Here is a 12,600-nt window from a genome sequence, read left to right on the forward strand (position 1 = left end):
AATAATAGTTTTAAACTTTTCCTCTTTTCAGAATCTAATTTTTAAAAGTAAGTTTAAAGTAAAATAATTATTATCTTAAATTAGAATCCCTTTTTGGAATACCTTAAGAATATCGAATAATTTTTTTTATTACTTTTCCACACCAATCATGTCTATTAGAATAAAAAAAGAAGAGATAACTTAAATCGTAAAAGACTGAACACATTGATGATTTGCAGAACGTTTTCTTGTTTACAAAGAATGATCAAAGAATGATATCACAGAGTAACAAAGTGTAACAGATGGAAAGATGTGGGCAGGCACAAGAGTTTCATAAAAAATATATAATATTGTCGGAAACATGGTCAAAAGAGTCCTACATAGGAACACTAATCTAGTGCTAGGCGGCTTCAAAATTTACTGAACTGTTAGCTATCTTCAATAAGGAAATTTGACCTATTGAATATTTGATTTATTTTCTGTGGTTATGTATTTTAGATGTAATTTAAAATACGTAACAGTCCACAAAATTTGAAATCACCTACTAAGTTATACAAATCTAACCCAAGGTGCAACAATGGTAATAGATATCAAAAAGGTGATAATAATTTGTTTAATGCTACCAGTGTATAAAAAAATGTGAATGTTTTATTTTTTACTGCTATTTTTTTGGCTCAATACGGATAGCGAATTCGAAAACACTTTTTGAACTTTTTTACGTCATTCGATTCTTTGTATTTTACACTGGCAACACTCAACATTTAAAAATGCAACATTAGCGATACGATAATACTAATTTTGGGGAAAACGTTACACTTTTGGCACAGGCGACGTGATACATTAAATACGACGCCGTAATATTTAAAATGTATATTTAAATCGAGATAAAATTTATACCTAAAATCCTGTATCATCTACGGGCTTAATTTAATAAGGTGATATTTAGGCCTATTTCCCTATGAAGGTTATAATAAATACTGGAAAATTTGACAAGCATCGAATGGTAACTAATCTTTAAATATTAATAATTCATAATTAAAAATATATAACTTATTTTCTTATTGAACACATTACCACAAATTTAAATAAAGTTCACGTTGAAAAATACTTAGTTGAATCTGACGAAAATAACACGTACTCTTGGTATAATGTGTTTTGGATATTTCAGCTAAAATGCAAGATGATAAAACCTTGTGCTTATATACAAGTGAGATCTTATATATAATATTTCACTTCTTAAGATAGAAATAATCTCAAAATACAATGCTTCGTGGAAAGAATCAATACTCAGCAGCACAATACTAGTTTTGAATGGTTTTGATAATTCCAAAAATATCTAATATATTTTTATATCATAATGATCTGTCAAGACTTTCCATTTATATACGAACCGTAGCACGAACAATAAGAACATAAACACTAGAACAACGATATACATTTAGAAACAAACGGAAGCAGGTACATGTATTGTTCGAATATAACTACATAAGTATATTTGAAAAAATCGGCGCGATCAAATCGTAGAAATCTGACATTACTTATTCACGAAGACGAAACAATCGTGAAGTTCGTGCGAAGGCCTCGGTACGAAGAGAACCGTTCACTATTTGGAAAACGTGGATATTTAGTATTACATATTCGATATCTATATTTTTAAGCGAAGACAATCTAAAGTTTTGTATCTGAGTATTTGATAGGAACTAATATTGCAATACGTATGATTTATACTAATTACACTCTACGCAAAGTTATATTATTTGGAAAATAGTCAATATTAGTAGAACAGTTCAAGCATGTAATGCTTCAAATATCTATCTATTTTTGAGTAAGCTATTCAGGATCAGGTAAACTCTTCTCTTAATAATCTTTGATCTTATCTACTAGACGCACTATTGTGGGTTTTATTCTACCATTTAGACTGTATTTTGCAGAAATGTTTACTTAAGCAGAGTCAAAATACGAAAAGACTTGAGGTGCGATTTTTTTAACTTTTCTAAAGTACTGTTGTCTTTCTGATATTTAGCGAGCTTTTTCATATGGTTTATTAATGGAGTTTGGGGAAACGCTTTGCGTCTACTTGTGATTCCCTCTCCAGCTGACGATTATAAGACTCATTTTCTTACTTATGCGACTGTTTTCACACAAATAAAGCAAATCATGTTATAACTATACCACTGAACTATCTCTTTTCAACTCAGCGTAAACAATATTTAACAGAAAGAGACGAAAGAGTATCGATGATAATAAGAAAAAATAAGCTATCATCTTTATAAAAAAATAAATGTATATAAAGAAGTAATTTATTTTCAGGGCTATACTGGATAATTTGGCATTTGTTATTTTTTTATCGGTGCCAATAAATTGTAGCTAAAATTTAGAGTTTCAGTGTATGATACCCTTTAAAATTGTATAATATAAAATCGATTTATAGATAAGTATATATATAGTAAGAAAATGAATCGCATAGCTTAGATCTAAGACGAGAAACTTAATACAAATCACGAAGCCATTTTAAAGAATAATTTCTAAGATCCTTAAATCTACGTACTAAATCTTCTAGAAGGCCAAATTGTAAATATTTAACTAACAGATAACCGTAGTTTAAAAATCAACATAGAAGATTGACTAAATATGCAATTCATAATATTAATGAAGAACAACGATCGCAATTAAAATTATCATCTGTTAGTAAAATATAGAAACCGCATATCCTTTCAGAAGATTGAAAAGTATTAACGCATATGTCCGAATACTCAATAGTGATTCAATAAATTTGATCACCTTTTGTGTATTTGAACATCTGTTTAAACATCTAAAAGTCATTTATTAATTCAATTTAGAATCGAATGCTTCCCAATTTTAAATTCACATTTATTCTAGCGAGAGTTTTATTTTATTTTTTATTTATATTATTTATTATTATTTTAAGTTAGTAAGGCTATTTATTTAACACTACGCGATTATATTATTTACAAATAAAATCTTATAACAAATTAGTCAATAGAATATAATCGCGCAATGGACACACATACAATTAAATAACAAACGTAAACTTTGAACTTAAATCTAAACACAGTCGCGCTGCGATAAATCTCCAAAATACAAAAATAAACTCGAGATTCTCCTAAGAGATATAAATAGGATCTAGCGATATTTTAAACACATTACATTTTTTTACCTATTTTTTTGCAGAAAAAAATACCGTCTATTATTTATTACTGCAAATATTTTTTCTTAAAACACAACATCTATAGTATATATCCCTTTGTTCACAATTTTGAGTAAGACCGGTAGAAATATACAATTCGCAATAATTATTTGTTCGTATATATTTTTTTGTTATATTGAAAAATATAGATTAAAGATTTGATAGATAAATCTAAAATATATATTGCGAATTTAAACGCCTGCATTCAAAAAGATTTTATAAGTATGCATGTTGAATTTGAATACTTTTCGACACGTTATTGTAACCGTGACCACAGTTTGTAAAATTTAGTGATTAGAAATTGAATTCATTATATGTGTTTCTTTACTTAAAATGCATATTTTTTAAATAAAAGACATCTATAGTCTGTAAAGGACCAAACTATTTTTAAACCTTTTTGAAGAAACAAAAGTTTGTAAAAAGTTTCTATACAATTATGGTTTTCAATTGATTTTTATGTTCAGAATTTAATTTATTTTGTGACCACAATCGAGATTATTCGATTTAGTAAACCTAGAATTAAAACTATATCGCTAGTCCGTTAGTAAAACAAAAAACAAACTAACCAACACACTGATATGTGAGATTTAAAAATATGGATATGACATTAAATGATCTGAAACCGTAAGACAAGTGGCCCCGAGATGTTAAAGATAAAACACCCTATATACAAGCCTATTGAATAATGAATTTATTTAATGGCACGTGGGAAAGCAAAGAATGTAAATTAGAGAGCTATATTGCTTTAATTAACAAAATTATTGCCATAATTAAATATTCACCGGCTAAGTCTTCGGGGACTTCAGACCATTGAGGCCGGTGAAACCAAAGTCATGTATGTAATACTTGACTAATACCACTCGTTTAAAAATAAATATATGAGCAATCGAAGTACTCGAAAATTGAAGATCGACGTCCAATATAAATGAGCGAGACAGATATAATATGGATCGCATGAGTGACAGAGAACGACAGTTGGTGATTTCAAGGCCAATACGTCAGTCACGTAAAGAATTTCAAAGTGCGGCTTCCACCTGAAATTAAAATCCATTTTTAGTCTATGGCAGCACATTTGATATATATATATACTATGTCTATGAAGAATCGGGCTGGGGGTTCGCAGAATAGAAAAAATATATATACGAATACATAAGGGGGCGTCCATAAATTACGTGAGGTGTTTTAGGGGGGGAGGGGGTCGAGTCAAATCTCATTTAATTTTACGTTGGAGAGAGGGGGGGGGGGGTCTCGGCAAATATCACGCAATTTTTTTTCTGATTGAAAAAAAAAATTAGGAAAACGGTTGACCCTAAAGGCCATCTCTGCAACTTCCCGCTAACTCCATACAACGCCTAAAACATTTCACTTATTTTGTTTTTGAGCTCAACCGTACCAACTCTGTGTTATTTTGAGTTCTCCGAGCTCAAAAAGATAGCTTATTAAGCGTTTACGTAAGAAACCCACATTTTGAAAAATCTCACGTGCGATTGGGGGATGGGGGGGGGGGTTGAATAAAATCTCACGACATCTCACCAGGGGGGGAGGGAGGTACAGAAAATTTAAAAAAACACCTCACGTAATTTATGGACGCCCCCTAAGGCAGAAATATAAAATTTTGTAAATATGTAGTACAATAGCATTAAGTTTTTTTTTTTTTTTTTTTTTTTTTTTATATATCTGCTCCGCGGCAATCTGTTGCACACAACAATAAGCCACTATTTTGTCCGATACGAGTGTATCCGCTTAGACTTTTTAGCGTGGTGAGACACTTCTCCAGTAGGTGTCTCATTCCATCCTGAGGAATCTATTTTTTAGGGTTGGAACACTATGTCTCTTCAATCTTTTGTGTTGAAGGCTTTGATCTCCACTGAGTTTGAGGGCAAGCTCATTTTTGTGGTTTGAGAGTCTTTTTTGGTAATTGATGCTATATCTTTCTATCTCCTGTTTGACAGTTGGTATATTTAAATCAAGGTATATGTTCTTATTACTGATGTACTGAGGGATATTAAATATGGTCCTCAGTGTTTTGGTTTGGAATCTTTCCAGTATCTCAATGTTACTATTGCTAGCAGTACCCCAAAGCTGTATGCCATAGGTCCATATCGGTTTCAAGATGGCTTTATATACAGTCAACTTACTGTGTGTGCTCATTTGTGAGTGTCGTCCTATTAACCAGTGCATACTGCGAAGTTTTAAGTCCAGTTGCTTCCGCTTTGTCCATATGTGTTTTTTCCACGTTAGTCTTCGATCCAAGTGAATGCCCAAGTATTTTGCATGGTCATCTTGAGGGATTTCCTCATTATTAAGTGTAATCGGTGGACACGTGTCCCGTCTGAGAGTAAAGGTCACATGTGTTGATTTACTTTGATTTGCGTGTATTCGCCAGATTTTGAGCCATTCTTTAATTTTGTCAATGTGGTATTGTAGATGTTCCGATGCGGTTTTTGGATTCGTGTGTGTAGATAGTAAAGCTGTATCGTCTGCATATGTTGCAACCGTAGTCATGTCTGATGTTGGTATGTCGGCAGTATATATGGTGTAGAGAACCGGTCCCAGTATACTTCCCTGTGGTACTCCTGATTTGATCTCATATAAGTCGGAAAGTTCGTCATTGAACTTTACTTCAAAACATCGCTTGCTGAGATAAGACTTTATTATATGGTAAAAAGAGTGTGGTAGCATCTTTTTGACTTTATATAATAGGCCCTCATGCCAAACCTTGTCAAATGCCTGGCTAATGTCCAAAAAGACGGCTGAGCAATATTTCTTGTCTTCCAGCGACCTGCTTATAACGTCAACGATGCGGTGAACTTGCTCGATGGTTCCGTGGTTCTCCCGGAACCCAAATTGGTGATTTGGGGTGATGTCACTTAGGTGTGCTTTCATTCTTTTTAGTAACATTTTCTCGAGGAGTTTCCCTATTATAGGCAAAAGACTTATAGGTCGGTATGACTCTACTTCATTTGGTGGTTTACCGGGCTTAGGTAACATTTTTACCTGGGCTATCTTCCATTGTCCTGGAAAGTGGCAGTGTCTTAAGCAGGCATTAAATATGTTAACAATAGCTAATATGCCCTTTTTTGGGAGATTTTTTAGAAGTACGCTATCGATTTGGTCGTATCCCGGTGCTTTGCCTTCCTTGAGGTGTTTTATTTCACCAGCTACTTCGGTAGGGCTCGTATACTTTAGTGGGAGGCACATTTGCAGTGGACTTTCCACATAACTTCTTATTTCGGCATCGTGCTCTGGTCTCAACTCAGGAAATGGTTGGAACACTTTACTAAGGTGTTCAGCAAATAGTGTAGCTTTCTCCGTGTCTGACCTGGCCCAATTCCCGTTACTTTGTCTGATAGGAGGGATGTGGTAATTGGGACGTTTTAATTTCTGTGTCGCCTTCCATAATGAGTAATTTGTGTCCAAACTTGGGGTTAAATTAGAAAGGAACGTTTGAAGGTTATTATTTGTAAAACTTTTAATGAGGTCTTTTAATTCATTCGAAGATCTGTTGAACGCTGTTTTGTCCGCAGGATATCGAGATTCATGCCATATCTTTCTTAGAATGCGACGTTTTGATATTTTGTCTTTGATCGTCTTCGGATATTTGTTAAGCGTTAGGGGTAAGTTTTTTCGCACTTTTGTTGCAATTGTGACTGCTTCAAATATTATTTTGTTGAAGTTCTCAATAGCCACTTCTATGTCTTCCACCGTTTTTAATGGATTTGTGAGTTTAATTTCCATCGTGATTTTATCCTTATACATCTCCCAGTTAGTACTCTTGTTATGGAGTTTTTCTGCAGGTTGCACTAATACCACTGATGAGCTCATATTTAATATGACTGGCGTATGGTCGGAAGATAGATCCGTGCACGCTTCAGTAGTCATGTAGTTTCGACCTATGTTTTTAGTTACATAGAAGTCTAGCAAGTCAGGAATTTTACTTCTATCCGCTGGCCAGTATGTTGGTTTACGTGAGCTCATGCATTCGAGTCTCAGATTCTGTACTGTTTCATGAAGTTGCCTTCCACGATGTGTGATTAAGCGTGAGCCCCAGTATGTGTGTTTTGCATTCCAATCCCCACCACATACAAATCTGGAGCCAAGTGAAGAAAAATACGTGTTGTAGTCTTTTTTTGTTATTGTGTGTCTGGGTGGACAATACACTGCAGAAAAGGTTGTCTCAACTCTATCATTAAATACTACTTTAATTGACGTAGCTTGTATTTTATCAGTTTGATATTTTTCCAGTTCATAATGTTTAATATTACTTTTAATAATCACTGCAGTTCCGCCATGACTATTTCCTGATGGGTGGTTAGTTGTGTACACTGTGTAATTTTGTACGGCGAAGTGAGATCTTGCGGTGAACCTTGTTTCTGAGACTAACGCTATGTCAATTTTTTCTATTTGAAGGAATGTTTGAAACTCCTGACGACGGTACGTCAGGCCGTTAGCGTTCCAAGTGACTACTCGGAGTGTGTTAATCATTTCGTTATTAGGCTTGAGACAAGTTGGATCATTCTGTCCATCATTTTCTCCATCATGGTGATCATGATTTGTTGAAATTTGGCGAACATTTGTTCTAATCTGTCCGGACCATTCTCTGGGTCCTGTATGCCGGTTAGTGGTCGATCTTTTGTTGCATCCACATAGCTTCTTTTTTCTGTGTGACTATTTTGTCTTAGGTTTTGTTTTGCTTTTTGATCCAATATTTTGATCTCTTTTGTTGTTTTTAATAGTTTTTCTTTATATTGTTTATATTTTAAGCAACCCTTGTAGCTTGCCGGATGTCTTTCTTGACAATTTGCACATGTGGCATCTGTATCAGGAGTTTTGGTGCACGAAGAAGTAGGATGATCGCTACCACATTTCACACATCTGTATGGTCTGAAGCACTGGTTTTTAGTATGTCCAAACCTCTGACATCTTTTGCATTGCATTATTTCTTTTTTCTTATAAGGAGCTTCAAATGTTACTCTCATTTGACTTAGGTATCTTAAGTTAAATATTTCTTTGTTGTTCTTGTTTGGCTCCAAGTCCACAAAGAAGATGGGCAATGCCTCTTTGGTAGTCCTATGTAAAACATTTACTATTTGTCTCACCTCATGGCCTTGTTCTTTTAACTCTTGTTTTATTAGAGCAGTATCTTCTGTGGAGTGTAGTCCTCGTAGTACAACTCTGTATGCTCTTTCACATTTTAATTTATAAGTATAATGTGAAATATTGTTGGTTATAAACTGCTCTCGGATTGCTTTATACGTTTGTATATCGTTGGGCATTAACTTAATGATATGGCCCGATCTTAATGTTGTCATTTGGTATGATTTGTTGTCCACAATTTCATTTAGAGTTGCTTTTAGTGCTATAACATCCATGACTCCCGTCACAAAGATAGGTTCCGGTTTTGGTATATACTCTGTAACTGAGACCGGTTCTTCTGTATCTTCACTGTTGAGGATGTCGAATTTGTTATGCGTAGGCACTGCGAAGATGGGTGTATTCTTAGATTTCTTGGTATTGTCTTTGCAGATGGGGCTCGTTTCCTTTCTTTTTTGCCTTTTAAGAGGTACTTGGTCATTTTGCCATGGGTTTAAAGGGTTATTGTCATTATTTTTCGGCTCTAGTTCATTGTTTTGACATTGTTTATTGCAGGTTTTACTTGCTGCGACTGATGGAAGACTGTTACTACGGTTTCTAATGAACATACTTTTGTGGAATTTCTGTTGGATCAAATTATTAGGATTATTTGTAGTTTTATTGGTTTCGTTCATTTTGTTCCCACGAGTGAGGTCGAAATAAATAGTCACTTGAAGGGTGACGCCTATTCCTTCAAGAAGGCTCATTCAACAACGTTTGCCGGGTCCGTTGAGGTTGGCGCTAGCAGCTTACTACCTGTAAGCCATACATCCTCTCGGCGCGCTTCCCACCTTAGGATTAGGGTGAGTTTTTATAGAGGCTTTCTACCTCGTGACACGGGCGGTGAAGCCAATGCCCCCGGCTCCATAATACAATGGAGTTGCGGGTTGTGGAGGTCATTTCCTACCCCCAACAAGGATCTGCTTGTTAGGCAATCTGAGTCGGGTTAGTAACCGCCGCCCGAGACTCGGCGTTGTTGCTCGTTTAGCACCACCCGGGGGAGACGTGTAGGGTGGGTCTAGGAAAAGATGGTAAATCCTACGGACGCGAGCAACTTTCCCCCCCCTATAGCATTAAGTGAGGTTCTATGAATAAGGGCGAAAGTTTTTAATTTACATATTTAATAATATTAAGTCAATATTTACCGATGATAAAAAACCATATGTTAAAAATATATTCGATGAAAAACATTTCTATTGATATCTATGGAAATGCTATCTTTGGAATCGTTTTCAGCATATTTTGAGTCGTTTCTAAGGAAAAAAATATAATGGATATTGGGGTATCTGTTTGACCGTACACCATAATAAACGTATAAGTATGTATACGTACCAGTTCAGACGTGCTGCACGTACTCTGGGTTGAGGAAAGAGAAACCCATGAACTCAGTCTGATCGAGGTTCATCATGAAGAGCTTATCTGTTGGCGTCAGCTCCGTTTTTTCAGCCGTGAATTGCTTGTCGAAGTTAGACACGTCCTTACGGTGTTTCTGTAATCAAACAAACGAGTTAGATTACCTATAACAGACTGAGAAATCTCTGGCAAAATACCTGTGAGAAATCACTGTCCACATTTTCTATTTAAAGTGAAACTTTTATTACATCGTCTCAAACTTTTTCGTCTGTGTGTTGCATGTCGCGTGACGGTCGGCCGCGGAGTAGGGATAAAGTGAAAGGGGCTCGTCATAGCAGCCAAGGCCAATATGGCGGCGCCTATAGTTCGCAGCAGCTGACCGTGTAGTGTATAGACTATTATTTAATATGTGTATATAATCTAAATAATTTTTAAGTATAATGTATGTCGTACTCTCTAAGACACAGAGTTCAATAAAAATATTAGTTGGAGGCTTAGTCTACTTTTATTATTTCCCATTATCATTCCAATTTTCCAAGTATAAAATTAACATTGATAAAGCGATTTTATACCCTTAATGGAATATTATTCGAAATTTTTTTAGTTAAATATCTATAATGTGAAAAAAAGTTTCACTTTTACCGTGGTTAAAAACCACACAATCCTTTTTGTTATTATTAACCTATTTTTAATGTTTAGCAACTTTGTTTTTATAGAACTGGCAGGAGGCTCGCCTGATGTTAAGTGATACCGCCCAAGACACTTACACTGCCAGAAGGCTCGCAAGTACCGGCCTTATAAAAACTGGTACGCCCTAAGTCAAATTACTTCGGAAACACTTCAGTTGATTTTTATGAGAAATCTTCCAAGAGTGAAAATTTCATATAAAAAAAAATCTGGTAGCTTACGATCTTAGGCTTGAAAGGTGGCTGCACATCCCTGGCCTCAATCCTTGCCCAGTCGATTCGCCTGAAGAAGGGGTGAGTGCGCACATCTTCTTCGCCCCGCATTCCGCAACCCAAACGCTTCTGTGGGATCTTGGTGAGGAAAGATTTGCACGCATCTTTTGCCTCCTGCAAATCGCGTAAATGTTAATTTATTTTAAAGTTGTTAAGATAAACTGTTGAAAAATAGTTTAGTGTCTCGATACACAAGAAGACAAATCGAGTCTTTGTTTTTGTTAATTTGACAGCACTGTTACGTTATTATAGTTTGACAGACTTTATACTTAATATGAATAAATTAAAAGTATATTACTTTTGTAAATAAATGACGCGTAAAATAAAATATGTTTATTAAGGAACATAAGATACATGTATCACTTATTCCACGTCATTAAATTTGAATTTGTAGGCATCCCTACTCATCGGCAAAGAAGACAGAGGGTGTAGGCCGAGAGAAAAAGCCGGCGTAAAAAACTCTCGGTACCTACTCTTTTAAAATATCGTAGCAAATAAGAATTATATTAGTTCGCATAACCACTTCACATTCCGCACAAACTCTAGATTCTGATTTGCCAAACGGAACGACGGATCGTATCGCGTTTCTGTCATTGGACCAATCACAATCAGACGTGAGGCAGCTTCGTTTCGACTTTCACGTACACGTCTTTTATACTTCAAACATGAGAATATTTCTACTTGTCAGACATTGGATGAAATATTTAGCGTTCTATTGTAATACTAAGGTCATTATTATAAAATCAAAAAGAACTAAACTAACTGTAGATATTTAAGACAAATTATTCTTCAGTGCTCAACAGCTATTACTTTAAGATATTATTCAGAATAAAGCAGGTTCTAGCTACAACTTTTAATGATAACTTACTTTTAAACGATTATGTCCGTTATAATTTTTACTTACATGTTAGGAGTTGTACATACATAATATAATAAAAATTAATTGCTGTTCGTTAGTCTCGCTAAAACTCGAAAACGGCTGGACCGATTTGGCTAATTTTGGTCTTGAATTATTTGTGGAAGTCCAGAGAAGGTTTAAACAGTGGGAAACATAAATAATAAGCACGTAAACACTCAAAACGACACTTAAATTTTACAATAAAATCTGTTCCTATTGTGTGTTCCTGTCTTTTTAGAAATAAAGAAGTGTCACTTGGTTGTCATATATAGATGCCTTCAGTAATGTGTATTTCATGGCTGTAGTTTGAGTCTGTTTCAAAAAGTTGTATTACGTTTTCACACAAATATAATATGTAGGTGATACGAAGTTCACGAGTTCATCTAGTATAATATATATGTTATAAATATCGACAAAACTGCCAATAATTTTACCTTGCTCAAAGTCTTCGGATAGGATACACTATTATCAGTGATAGCCGCGAACAGTTCCTCTTCATCCTCACCGTCGAATGGAGGTTGTCCCACCAACATCTCGTATAAAAGGACACCATACGCCCACCAATCCACCGACTTTCCATACGGCTGGTATAGAATGATCTCTGGTGCTATATAATCCGGAGTACCACAGAAGGTCTTGGTAGTTTTGTCACCAGTGATGCCCTCTTTGCACATACCGAAATCGGCAATTTTAATATGACCATCCTGATCGAGCAGGACATTGTCAAGTTTAAGATCCCGGTATATTATCCCACGGGAGTGGAGGAAGAACAGACCAATTGCGATTTCGGCCGCGTAGAAGCTGAAAATGTTAGCTGGTGATTTAACAATATCTTCTAAACTTTTACATATTTCGTTTCTTTCGCAGGATTTGATTGTTTCGAATTAAGTCTTTTATAATAAATATAGTTTTAGCTAGTCATTTTAAGTATCAATAGTAAAATACTAAATACGTATAGTATTTAATTACATAGAAATACAGTTACTATCAATGTAAAAAATAATAAAATAAAATCAAGTATCAAGTAAGTTTAATCCATAAAATATATCAAACTTTCAGGGATACCATAC

The 12,600-nt window shown here is 34.8% G+C and overlaps 1 protein-coding gene across 1 annotated transcript in view; it reads right to left on the reverse strand.

Moving 5' to 3' along the window:
• Positions 1–251: 251 nt before the first annotated feature.
• Positions 252–12,600, reverse strand: part of LOC125048596 (protein kinase C, brain isozyme) — a 124,451-nt gene continuing 112,102 nt past the window's right edge. The window contains exons 10-13 of the mRNA XM_047647344.1: positions 11,965–12,331; positions 10,582–10,746; positions 9,653–9,809; positions 252–4,221 (exon numbers count right to left, since the gene is read on the reverse strand). Of these exons, the coding sequence (XP_047503300.1) occupies positions 9,657–9,809; positions 10,582–10,746; positions 11,965–12,331 (685 nt within the window). The 3' untranslated portion in view covers positions 252–4,221; positions 9,653–9,656. The remainder of the gene's footprint in view (positions 4,222–9,652; positions 9,810–10,581; positions 10,747–11,964; positions 12,332–12,600) is intronic.

The sequence above is a fragment of the Pieris napi genome, chromosome 4 (genome assembly GCF_905475465.1).
Source record: "Pieris napi chromosome 4, ilPieNapi1.2, whole genome shotgun sequence".
NCBI lineage: Eukaryota > Metazoa > Arthropoda > Insecta > Lepidoptera > Pieridae > Pieris > Pieris napi.